Source organism: Octopus sinensis, linkage group LG4 (genome assembly GCF_006345805.1).
Source record: "Octopus sinensis linkage group LG4, ASM634580v1, whole genome shotgun sequence".
NCBI lineage: Eukaryota > Metazoa > Mollusca > Cephalopoda > Octopoda > Octopodidae > Octopus > Octopus sinensis.
This window is the reverse complement of record NC_043000.1, coordinates 76,929,998-76,943,760: the sequence shown is the minus strand read 5'-3', so window position 1 is coordinate 76,943,760 and position 13,763 is coordinate 76,929,998. Positions and strand designations below refer to the sequence as shown.

At 40.0% G+C, this 13,763-nt stretch overlaps 1 protein-coding gene across 1 annotated transcript in view; it reads left to right on the top strand.

The window, feature by feature from the left end:
* Positions 1–13,763, top strand: part of LOC115210817 — a 55,121-nt gene that overhangs the window by 13,130 nt on the left and 28,228 nt on the right. The window contains exons 2-3 of the mRNA XM_036502182.1: positions 1,728–1,952; positions 11,518–11,715. Coding sequence (XP_036358075.1) covers positions 1,754–1,952; positions 11,518–11,715 — 397 coding nt within the window. The 5' untranslated portion in view covers positions 1,728–1,753. The remainder of the gene's footprint in view (positions 1–1,727; positions 1,953–11,517; positions 11,716–13,763) is intronic.

The window sequence follows — 13,763 nt, the reverse complement described above, 5'->3', positions numbered from 1 at the left end:
CGTCGTATATATGAATATGTATGTATGTGTGTATATGTTTGTGTGTCTGTGTTTGTCCCCCCAACATCACTTGACAACCGATGATGGTGTTTCTACATCCCCGTAACTTAGCGGTTCAGCAAAAGAGACCGATAGAATAAGTACTAGGCTTACAAAGAATAAGTCCTGGAGTCGATTTGCTCGACCAAAGGCGGTGCTCCAGCATGGCCACAGTCAAATGAATGACACAAATAAAAGAGTAAAAGAGTATATATATATATATTCATATATATATATATATTAAGTTAATCCAAACATGAAAACACAACAACATGAGGACGTAGAATAAATATAGTATTATTGGACGCTCAGGAAGGAAGGGAAAAAGGAGGGTTTTACGATTCAAGCAGAGCTCTTCGTCAGAATCATAGGAAAAGGAAAGATCCAGAGAAGGTAAAACGGAGGGGGGAAAAAATCGCCAACAGTACACACGTGGTCACATTTTGAATTATATATATATAAGAAATATTGAATTTCTAAATCTCTCGTAGAGACCTGTACGGTGGTGGGGCGATAGAATGGTTGTATACTGTCAATCTAACAAGAATGTGCAGCAGGGGTACACCACCGTTGTATAGCCCTAGGAGGCATCGAACGCCTCCTCACAGCTTCGACACATTTTTTTTTCTTGTGTCGAAGCTGTCAGGAGGCGTTCGATGCCTCCTAGGCTATACAACGGTGGTGTACCCCCTACTGTCACGTTCTATATATATATATAATATATATATATATATAATTATATATATCCTATATATATATTATATATATATATATATATATTATATATATATATATATATATATATTATATATATATATATATTATATATTATTATATATGTATATTATATATATATATTATGTATATATAATATATATATATGTCTGTCAGTGCACTGTATATGTGTATACATATGGATACACACAGACAAACACATACAATCCTAGAACAATTACCTGGCAAGTTTGGGACCAGGAGTGCCTTTCTTGAGTTTCTTGTTTTCTGGAATAGTCTTATATACTTAAAATATAAAATAAACTAAGAAAAGTAAAGAGCTAAATTGTGTTTAAGAGATAAATGTAATACACATCTTAAACAGGATGTGTTTGATATCTAATAATTCACTTAAAATTCTAAAAATATATCATACTGTACCAATTATATATTATACATGTTTATAGGAAGAAAGTTGAAGAAAAAAAAGTAAAGAACATGATTTTTTTTTTAAGAGATTCTCGTAAATATTAATACACTTATAAAGCAGTGTGTTTAATCTTTATTAATTGACTTGAATAAAGTGAAGAACAAAACTGTTTTTAACACACTGTATTCAAATTAACAAGCTTTAAAAACATGGTCTATTTACTCAATACAAGGTGCAGTATATTGCACAGTATTCCCAGATTTCAGGGAATCTGGTAGATAGAATCTTTGTGGATATCCATCAAAATGTTTGTTCCTTTTCTCAACTGGTAGACTTAATGAGTTCCTAGTTTTCGTACCACCACCTGGCTTTTGTGTACCGCTAGTGAAGTCCATTTTTTGGAAGCATATTTTCCAGATCTCTGGTTTGAGGATAATTGTCACACACCAAACTTAAAGATTTTGAAGAGAATCATAGGAGCTGCTGTTCTTCCTCTCACTAAACCATTAAAAGAACTGTTCTTTCTTTCTATTTCTTCCCACAGAAATCACCACTGTTACTGATGCACCCATGATTAAGGCCCTGACTCACTGCCAGAAACACTACAAACAGAATCTAAATCGTAGTGAAGAGTATCTCCCTCAGTGTACAAGCATAGGAGAGTACAAGAAAATGCAGTGCATGATAAATGCCTGTTGGTGTGTGTCTCTAGATGGGAAGCTAATTAATGGCACCAAGTTGACAGATACTAAACCTGACTGCCGAAAGGGTAAGTTTTTAATTTTAATTAGATTTTTGTTATTGATGGTTTCCTTCAGGGTTTTGTTGTTTTTTGGGGGGTTCTTTTCCTCCAAGATTTTGAGGAAACCTGGAATTTCACTCCAAAAAGGGAATACACTTTTGTGAGTCAAATGACTCTAAAATCTTCATACCACACAATGTGTGTATGTGTATATACATGCATATGTATGTGCTATATGTGTGTACCCAATGAAAGCACAGTTCTCAAAATAGTCTTAATTCTTGGTTAAGTCATTTCATTACATCTATCCTGTCCCTTAGTGCCATAAACTTGTCTATAAGATGAAAATATATACGTATCTGTGCAAATACAATTCACTAAAACAAGTTACAGGATTAATCAAAACCATTGATGCTTCTCCATCCAGTTTTCCATGCTGGCAGACTTTGGTTGGGTATTTTTATGGCACTGTTATATGACTAGATGCTCTATCCGGTGCCAGCCCCATTAGTTATGATTTATAATGCACAGAGATATGAGGTACCCATTGTAAAAACCAGGATATATACTGTCAATATGATCAAATAAAATGCTTGGTGTTTCCTCAGTATAACTGCAGAAACAATGACTAAAACCAGTAACAGTGTATCTTATCTACACAGTATGTATAGATATATATGTAAACATATACATGTATGCACACACACACACACACACAACACACACACACACACACACACACAAAGTTGGTATTATACACTACCAATTGCTATAATCTACTGATCTCTCTGAAATGAGTTCATGTAGACTAAAAAGTTGTGTCCTTGAACCAACTGTTGCAGTTTTTAACTCTTAATCTTGTCGAGTAGATTATCCTCTAACCACTAGGCTATCTAACGTCACCAAAAGATAGGTATGACAAGCAGCCATAATTTTTAGGGCATGGCTATGGGATTAAGGAATACACTGCAACTCTGTGGTTTCAAGCTCAATCTCATTGCACAGTACCTTAGGGAAGTATCCACTGTGAACAGAAGCTATAGAAGCCTACCAAACAGACGGTTCTTTTTGTGTGTGTTTGCATGGGTGGAAAGGTCAATAGTAAATCACAGACAGTCTGAAGGGTGTGTGTATGTGTGAATGGAGGGGGAATGTGTGTGTATGTGTGTGTATACATGTATGTGTGAGTGTATGGAAGTGTATGTATGTGAGACTGTGGATGTGGTGTTAACTTTGTGTTTGTGTGTGTAGTAGGATCTGTGTGTGTGTGTGTTGATATCACTCTGAGAGATCAGCAGCTATAGTGACAGGCGTATGAATGGGTGAGTGTGCAGTATGTGTGTGTGCATAGATGGAAGGGTTAATAGTGAGTCAGAGGCTGTCTGAAGGGCGTGTGTGTGTATTGACATGTGTGCATAGACTGAGTGAAAATGTGTGTCTCTCTCTATATATGTGCGTGTGAGTGTGTAGAAGTGTATGTATGTGCATTGTGTGTGGAGGTATATGTGTGTGCATGGACGTACGTATGTGTGTGCATGCATGAGAGGAGCAGAGAGATGAGGTGAAGTGTGTGTGGATGCTTAGGTGTAGCCAAGGGTGTGCAGGCATGTGGGTGAGTGTGCACGTGCATGCAGGTGTGTGTGGGAGTGTGCATGTGTAGTATAGGAATATAAACAATAAAAAATAACACATAAATAATGAAAATTAAAATTAGTAATAATAAAAAATAAATGCATCCATATTGATGTAAGCATACTTGTGTGTAAGAAATTGGCTTCCCATTTAAATAGTTCCAAATTCAGTTCTACTGTGGCACCTTGAACTAATGTATTTTACAACAGCCCCAGGCTGATCAAAGCCTTGAGAGTGTATTTGGTAGACAGAAACAGGAAGAAGGCCATTGTGTGTGTGCGCGTGCGCACATGTGAGGAGGGTGCTGAAATGTTCCTGGCTTTAAGGGTATCTCAAAAGGTCTGCTCTGGGTGGAGGTCCAACCTTCTGAGTTCTCTTACAGGGCTTAGAAAAACTGAAGGGCCACTGCAATAAGTGTGTGAATCTAAGATATGTTGGATAAAATCATAATTAACTGATCCTCCGGTATTTTCTTTTACCCAAAGACAGGAACTTTTCAGTACCATGTATATATATGTATATATATGTAGGCACAGGAGTAGCTGTGTGGTAAGGAACTTGCTTCCCAAACACATGGTTCTGGGTTCAGTCCCATTGCATGGCACCTTGGGAAAGTGTCTTCTAATATAGCCTCAGGCTGACCAAAGTCATGTGAGTGGATTTGGTAGACAGAAACTGAAAGAACCCCATCAAATATATTTATATATGTATCATCATCATTTAGCGTCCATTTTCCATGCTAGCATGGGTTAGACGGTTTAACTGGGGTCTGTGAAGCCGGGAGGCTTCATCAGGCCTAGTCAGATTTGGCAGTGTTTCTACGGCTGGATGCCCTTCCTAACGCCAACCACTCCGTGAGTGTAGTGGGTGCTTTTTACGTGCCACCTGCACAGGTACCAGACATAGCTGGCAAACGGCCACGAACGGATGGTGCTTTTACGTGCTACCGGCACGGGGGCCAGGCGAGGCTGGCAACGGACACGAACGGATGCTGCTTTTACGTGCTACCGGCACGGGGGCCAGGCGAGGCTGGCAACGGACACGAACGGATGCTGCTTTTACATGCTACCGGCACGGGGGCCAGGCAAGGCTGGCAACGGACACGAGCGGATGGTGCTTTTACGTGCCAACGGCATGGGGGCCAGGCGAGGCTGGCGACTGACACGAACGGATGGTGCTTTTACGTGCTACCGGCACGGGGGCCAGGCGAGGCTGGCAATGGACACGAACGGATGGTGCTTTTACGTGCTACCGGCACGGGGGCCAGGCGAAGCTGGCAACGGACACGAGCGGATGGTGCTTTTATGTGCCAACGGCACGGGGGCCATGCGAGGCTGGCAACGGACACGAGCGGATGGTGCTTTTACGTGCCAACGGCACGGTGGCCACGCGAGGGTGGCAACGGACAAATGATCGGATGGTTCGCTTAACCACAGCTGCAATTTCCACTGATGTTGATTTGGTTTGATTTTGACTGTTCTCACTGGTCTTGCCGGGTCTTCTCACGCACAGCATACTTCCATAGGTCTCGGTCTCTAGTCATTTCCTTGGTGAGACCTAAAGTTCGAAGGTCGTGCTTCACTACCTCGTCCCAGGTTTTCCTGGGTCTACCTCTTCCACAGGTTCCCTCAACTGCTAGAGTGTGGCACTTTTGCACACAACTATCTTCACCCATTCTCGTCACATGCCCATACCAGCGCAGATGTCTCTCTTGCACACCACAACTGATGCTTCTTAGGTTCAACTTTTCTCTCAAGGTACTTACACTCTGTCGATTATGAACACTGACATTACACATCCATCGGAGCATACTGGCTTCATTTCTTGCGAGCTTACGCATGTCCTCAGCAGTCACGGCCCATGTTTCACTACCATGTAGCATGGCTGTACGTACACATGCATCATACAGTCTGCCTTTTACTCTGAGTGAGAGGCCTTTTGTCACCAGCAGAGGTAAGAGCTCTCTAAACTTTGCCCAGGCTATTCTTACTCTAGCAGTTACACTTTCAGCACACCCACCCCCGCTACTGACTTGGTCACCTAGGTAGCGGAAGCTATCAACTACTTCTAGTTTTTCTCCCTGGAACATGTAGACGTTGGTCTCTGCACATTTTCAGTGTTTATTGCTCCTGAGCATCTGCCACAGACAAAAACTATTTTCCTAGTTAGCCTTCCTTTGACATTGCTACATCTCTTATGTGTCCATAGCTTGCACTTGGTGCATCTTATAGAGTTTCTACCTACACCTTTTTTACAGATCGAGCAGGGCCATCTACCTGAAGGCGTTTGTGACTTGTCTACCTTCCTACTTATTAGGACTTTGGTTTTGGCTAGATTGATTCTGAGGCCCTTCGATTCTAGACCTTGCTTCCACACCTGGAACTTCTCCTCCAGTTCTGATAGTGACTCAGCAATTAGAGCAAGGTCATCAGCATAGAGGAGCTCCCAGGGGCATCCTGTCTTGAATTCCTCCGTTATTGCCTGGAGGACTATGATAAATAGGAGGGGACTGAGGACTGAACCTTGGTGGACCCCAACCTCTACCCGGAATTCTTCACTGTTCTCGTTGCCAACCCTCACCTTACTAGCAGCGTCTCTGTACATGGCTCGCACACCTCTAACTAACCATTCATCTATCCCTAGTTTCTTCATTGACCACCAGATAAGGGATCGGGGAACCCTGTCGAAGGCTTTCTCCATGTCAACAAAAGCCAGGTACAGGGGCTTATCTTTGGCTAGGTATTTCTCCTGCAGCTGTCTTACCAGGAATATAGCATCAGTAGTACTTCTCCCTGGCACGAACCCAAACTGCATCTCATCTAAGCTAATTCTCTCTCTAATTAGTTGGGCTATAATCCTCTCCGTAACCTTCATTACCTGATCCAGCAGCTTGATACCCCTGTAGTTATTTGTATCTAGGGCGTCACCTTTACCTTTGTAGCAGCTGACTATTATGCTGCTACACCAGTCATTGGGTATGACTCCTTCGTGTATCACCTGGTTAACTATACGTGTGACTAGGCTATAGCCGACACTACCAGACATTTTGAGCATCTCTGCAGTGATTCCTGATGGGCCTGGGGCTTTCCCTGTCTTCATGCTTCTAATTGCCTTAGCTACCACGGAACTATCAACTCGGATAGCTGGTCCCTCTGTTGGGTCAACATTCGGCAGACTCTCTTTATCCCATTCATTTTCTTTATTCAGCAACCTTTCATAATGGCGTCTCCAAACCTCTCTCTTTGCATCCTCATTTAGAGCAAGTGAACCGTCATCCTCGCGAACACATTTCTCTCCTACTACGTCACGATTCTCTCTCACACACTGTCTTGCAACACGAAATACCTCAAGTCTTTCATCCTCCCGGCGCAGGACATTGGCAATTTTTTTCTTATCTGCTTCCCCTCTGGCTAAATACACCTGCCTCCTAGCTTCCCTTCTGGCAGTCTGATACACTTCCCTGCTACCACCATTCTTCCAGTCCTTCCAAGCCTGTTTCTTTTGTCTAATAGCCCTGTCAACAATATTTTTCCACCACCACATTATTTGGGTCTTGAGGGGACTTTGCACCAGCCACAGATCTGGTCAGTGGCTTTCAGCAAGTTGTCCCTTAGAAGCGTCCGGTTGTCTTCTACCCCATGTGTAGCTATACCCCCTTCTATTTCGTCAAAGGCTTCAAGTAACATATCTCTAAATCTCTGTCCATTTGCAGGGTCTTTAAGCTTCCAGACCCTTCTTCTCCATGTTGGTCGTCTTCTAGTCGTCCTCTTAGTCCTGATCCTAAAGTCACTAACTACCAGTCTATGTTGAGGGGTACATTCTTCACCTGGGAAGGTTTTGGCATTTATAAGCAGCCATCTTTCCCTTTTTCTCGCAAGGATGTAGTCGATTTGACTAGTATGCCGGCCCGATCGGTAGGTGACCAGGTGGCTTGTCGGTTTCCTGAAGTTAGTGTTGCAAACCATAAGACTATTCGCATCGCAGAACTCCAGCAGCCTGGTTCCCTCCTCGTTGCGGGAACCATAACCATAGCCTCCATGCACGCCATGGAAGCCCCCAGCACATCGTCCAACATGCCCATTGAAGTCACCAGCCACAAAGAGAAGGTCCCTGTCATTCGTCAATGATGTGGTCTGCAGTAGGGTGTCATAGAAACAGTCTTTCTGTCCATCAGGTAGCCCTGGCTGAGGGGCATAGGCCGATATAATAGTTGCTAAACTATGATGGAGCACTAATCTAATCTTAATTATTCTGTCACATACCCTGACTACCTCGATTACCTTATCTACCCATTTTTCGGCGATAAGCATGCCCACACCCCCGACCCCGTCAGTATTCCCAGCCCAGAAAATCTTGTACCTCTGTCCTTTGCCTGTGAGGAACCTAGCAGAATCTCCTCTCCACCTCACTTCTTGAATGCAGCATATATCAACACACTTCCGTTCAAGCAATTCAACGATCTCGCCAGATCTGCCTTTCAGTGTGCCAACGTTGAGGGTGCCAACCCTGAGGGTGTGGGTGGGGGTGGTATTGGCCCTAGTAGCGTCATGGACCTAAAAAGAAAACTCGCGTTTGGCAGGATTCATAGACAAACAATAGAACTCAAGTTCAAACCCCGTACACAACACTAAACATATCTTGCAATGAATGACCACTACCTTTTATGGAAGGAGGTGGGGGTGGCGTAAGACTTGAAGTGTATCTTGCAATGAATGACCACTACCGTTTATGGTAGGGGGTGAGGGTGGCGTAAGACTTTGAAGTGTACAAGGGTGACAAAGATGAGAAAATTTAGGACTTCCTGTACCGGTGGAGGGGGGGGCGGGTGCACCGCGAAGACCGGCAGCCATTCCTTTCTTAGTAGAGAAATAGTTATTAGTAGGTATAAATACCTAAATTTGAGAGAGAGGTATTTTGCCTAATCTATGGGAGAAGCGTGAGCGATAAAGAGCTATAAATTATATATACATTTATTCTATATCTACAAGGCGTGAGGCTGATCGATAAAATTAGTGCGAGCTATAAGATTAAATATATATTTAACACAAGACATGAGACAACGATATATAATTAAGATGAACTATAGAACTATATGTACATATAAAAAACACGAGGCGTGAGGCTGAATTACACAAGTCATAACAATAATAATAGAGATAAAACAGGGCTAACTAAAAGATCAGATCAATTGCAGATAGATAGGTAGGTACGGGATGAAATTAAATTTAGATTGCTTAACTTGGATATTGTATAAATCTGTGTGTATGTCTTTGTACTTGTGTTCCGTCCGCCCCCCCCCCCCCGCGCCAAATCCCTTGACAATGAATATTGGTTTGTCTACATTTTAGTAACTTAGTGGTTCTGTAAAAGTGACTGATAGAGTAAGTACCAGGCTTTACAAATAAAAATAAGTACTGGGATAGATTCATTCAACTGCAACACTTTAATGTGGTGCCCCAACAGCCAGTGAGTGAAACAAATAAAAGATTATATATATATATATATATATATATAATATAATTATATAATGATTATTTCACTCCCTGATAGCAAACTGCAGTTCTTTTCTCTGGTACTATCTTGTGATGCCCATGGTAATCTTGGAGGGAAAATATGAAATTACTCATCTATATAAGTTTAGAAATGTTGATTACCTTATGTTATGTTTCGCTGTCGCTTGGTTGAAGATGCAAAAGGTGGGTTTTAGCATTTTTAAATTTATAATTCTCGAAATATGCTGATGAAGGAAATGAATTTTATAATTCTAATCCCGAAACGCATACATAATTAATCGTAGACTGTTTGATTTCATTATTTTTTCTTCTTTTTACCTATGTGAGTTACAAGTATTGCTATCTGTGGAGTCATATTTGTAGTTAAAAGAATTAGCTGTCTTTGACTGTTATTTCTAAATTTTTGGTATGTGGTGAAGCAACTTGTTGCTAAACCCTTAATTATATATATATATATATATATAGTTCACAAATGTGATCCAAATATTCTCTGTACAGAAGACACCTAATAGTGCTCAAAAGGTTCAAACTTGTCTTTAGAGAGGATCATTCCACAAGGTAAAGAAAGGTTATAGGAGGGATCAAGATGAGCGGGCATAGAGGCAATTATGCAGATAAACAAATTAGATACATCAGATATATCAAATATATTAAACACATCAAATACAAAATGTCACAAGTCTGTAGCGCCTCCTCCCTCTCATCAAATTTCTCAATGAGGTTGTCCTTAAATCTCTGACCATGGGAAATCCTTCTTTTCTGGATTGGTCTGCTTCTTGGCATCCTTCTGGCCTCGAGTCTAAAGTCACTAATGACTATGCTGGGGGGGAGGGGGTTACATTCTTCACCAGGAAGGATTTTTGTATTTAAGAGCAACCATGCATCCAGCTATCTGGTGAGGATGAAATAAATCAGGTTAGCAAAGTCACCTGATTGATAGGTTACCAGGTGGCTATTTGGCTTCCTGAAGTTTGTGTTATAGATTAATAGGTTGCTTGCTTCACAGCACTCCAGTAGCCTACTTCCATCTTCGTTTCAGAAACCAATTCCATGGCCCCCATGAACACCATGGAAGATACCAGGATTGCTCTCTGACATGCCCATTAAAATCAAAATCACAATCAGAATCTCAATCAAATCAAAATCGAAATGGTAATTGTAGTTGTGGCTAATGCCAGTGCTGCCTGACTGGCTCCTGTGCTGGTGGCACGCAATATGCACCATTCATGTGTGGGTTGATGCCAGTTCCACCTGACTGGCTCCCCATGCCGATGGCATGTAAAAAGCACCATCTGAACATGGTTATGCCAGTACCCCTATCCTGACTGGCTCCTGTGCTTGTGCATGTAAAAAGCACCATCGGAATGTGCCTGTAGCACGTAAAAAGTACCTACTACATTCTTGGAGTGGTTGGTATTAGGAAGGGCATCCAGCTGTAGAAACCTTGCCAGATCAGATTGGAGCTGGGTGCAGGCTTGCCAGTACCCAGTCAAATCATCCAACCCATGCCAGCATGGAAAACGGACATTAAATGGTGGTGGTGATGATGGTGATGGTGATGGTGATGATGCAAGACAGAAACTTGGCAAAAGATAGAAACTTTCAAATGAATTTTTAAATATAAATACATAGATATTATATTTATAGGTCCAGCTTAATATATATATCTATATATTTATACTTAAAAATTCATCACCTGAAAGTTTCTACTTTTCGCTTTCTCTCATTTTACATGTATACATATATACATATTTTGTATTTGATGTTTTTTTATTATTTTTAATATATTTGATGTGTCTAATGTGTTTGTCTGCATAATTGCCTATAATATATATATATATATATATATATAAAATAAATTTCTAAATGCTGCAATTAATTATATATATATATATATATATATATATATATATTATATATATATATATATATAATATATATCTTTTACATGTTTTAGTTTTTGAACAGCAGCCATGTTGAGCACCACCTTGGAGAGTTTAGTTGAACAAACTGACCCCAGTACTTACTTTTAAGCCTGGTAATTATTCTATTGGCTGCTTCTAGCCGAACTGCTTAAGTACTGGGGACATAAACAAATCAACACCAGTTGTCAAGTGGTGATGGAAGAGAAAACCAAAGACATACTCACATAGATATATGTGTATGTGTGTGGCTATGTATATAAACAATAGGCTTATTTCAGTTTCCATCAACTAAATCCATCCACAAAGCTTTGGTTGGCCCCAGAGCTATAATGGAAGACACTTGCTCAATGAGATTGAATCCTAGATATATATGAATTTTTTTTATCGTTGTCATTCACGTATGCTTGCAATTTATAAATGTTTATTAAAATATTTTGAATTTTTCGTCAGAATTTTTCCTATATTTTCACTTTTCAAATGTCTGAAGTTTTCTTTTTTGTATTCTTTTCTTTTGAATTACAGGAACTAATTTGTTACCATGTGTATGGAACCTTGTCAAACATTCTAGAGGATTGCTGGGGTCATTCCGTCCAAATTGTGCTGAGTCAGGAGAATATGAACAAGTCCAGTGTCATGGCAGCAGATGTTGGTGTTCTGATAAACTTGGAAATAAGATTGAAGGAAGTCAAGTCCAGCTTCCAAAAACCCCAGTTTGTGATGGTAAGCATTTTCTGGAACTGAATATATCCTATCACCCATCCACCTGGCCCACTATCTCTGTTTTTATCCTTTGTGGGTGTGTCTCATAGGTGAGAACAAAGTTGTGACAAATGTGATTTTTTTTAATTAAAAGATTGTAGTGTGATTAGAGGAACATTTGATTGCGACGTCTGGCAAGCTAAGTGGTCATGGAGAGAGATCTTTTTAACTTGTGACACAAAATCCAAGATCTTATCTCAACATGTACAGATGAGTTGATAGGCTGGTTAAAAAGATGATCACAATACCGACTATGACAACCACTAGTGCAATAACATCAACCACTCCACTGCTATTACAATCACCACCACCCTCCACCTCTGCCACTACTACTAACAAAACCACAGTGACAACATTGGTGCCACCTTAACAATCTATGTAAGACTGTTGTCAGTGACAGTGGTAGCATTTAGTCCTTGGTTGTCCTTGATTAAAGAAGCATATTACAACCTTGACTATCCTTTCTGTTTAGGGAAATGTACAATTTTGTTAACCATTGTCTTTTCTTCATCTAAGATGGGAAGGTGTGATTTGAGAGAGATTTTGGCTCTTATTTTTATTATGCTGAGTGAACACCTGCATGATATCATTACTGGATCATGAATTCATGAACACAAATGGTAAAGAACAATGATGTTTATATCATCATATTCATCATTTATTACTTGTCATCCATGCTCACATAGGTTGGATGTTTCATCAAAATCCAATGAACTGAAACTGCATCAATCTCCAATATCTCTTTGGCATGGATTCTACAACTGAATGCTCTTCCTAATGCCAACCACTTTGCAGAGTGTACTGGATGCTTCTTTTATAGTACCAGCACTAGCAAGGTTGCAAATAACTTAGGAGACAAAAAGCCTCTTCACTAAGTGGGAGATGGCCTATATTAGGTGTTGAAAAGTGAAAGTATGATAAAGGAACAGTAACAGATGTTTGCTGTAGAGGAGGTATGTGGCTACCTCACATTATATAAGGGTGGGAGTAACTGGTAAGAGAAATAAAGGTGTTTAAGTAAGAAAGATAATTTGTGTGGAATTATTGAAGTTGTTGCTCCAACTTGCTAACCATTGTTTGTTTAACCATTATACAACTAAATATTAAACTAACTCAGTAACAATACAAGACCATTTACCATCTTATTTATATAAGCAAAGTGTTAGTTTCTTGACTTCTATAAGATAATTTGGTCAATTTAACAGCTTTCCATTTTAATCTAGATAAACACTGGATGGTTACTAAAAGAATATACATATACTATACATACTATAATATATATATATATATATATATATATATAGTATGTATGTATGGCTGTGTAGTTTAGAAGTTTGCTTCCCAACCACATGATTTAAGATCCCACTTTGTGGCATCTTGCATTAGTGTCTTCTGCAGCAAGCTAACCATGGCTGTGTAGAGGAATTTGGTTGATTAAAAACTCAAGCTATCCCATCATGTGTGTGTGTTTGTGCTTTTGAGCATGCATATATATATGTTGGGATGAATGTTACCAATTACACCTTAGCTATAAACGGTAATGTCATTATTTGTGTTGGGCATCAACTGATGGTGTTTGTTGAAATTTCCCATCTACAAATCATGTACTATCTCTGCACTTCCTAATTCCTCTGAAATGGAAAAAAGAATATTCCTTACTTGAGCAGAAATGGGTTGACAACAGAAAGAGCATCATCAGATCATAGAAAATCTGCCTCAAATAATTTCATCTGGCTCATAATATTAAGGAAAATGGGACATTAAAAAATAATGATAATATATGTATAAACTTACATGCATACATGTGTGTATCTGGGTCTGTATCTATATTTACAATTCAGTGTACAAGTTTCTGTCAACTGCATAACTTAGTAATTTGACAGAGGTTGACAAAACAAGTACCAAAGTTAATAATGACTGACTAAAACTTTCAAGAATGTGGTGCACCACTATGGCCACAATTCAATGGCTCTAACCAGAGTGTGTGTGTGTATGTATATAAGGTGCAG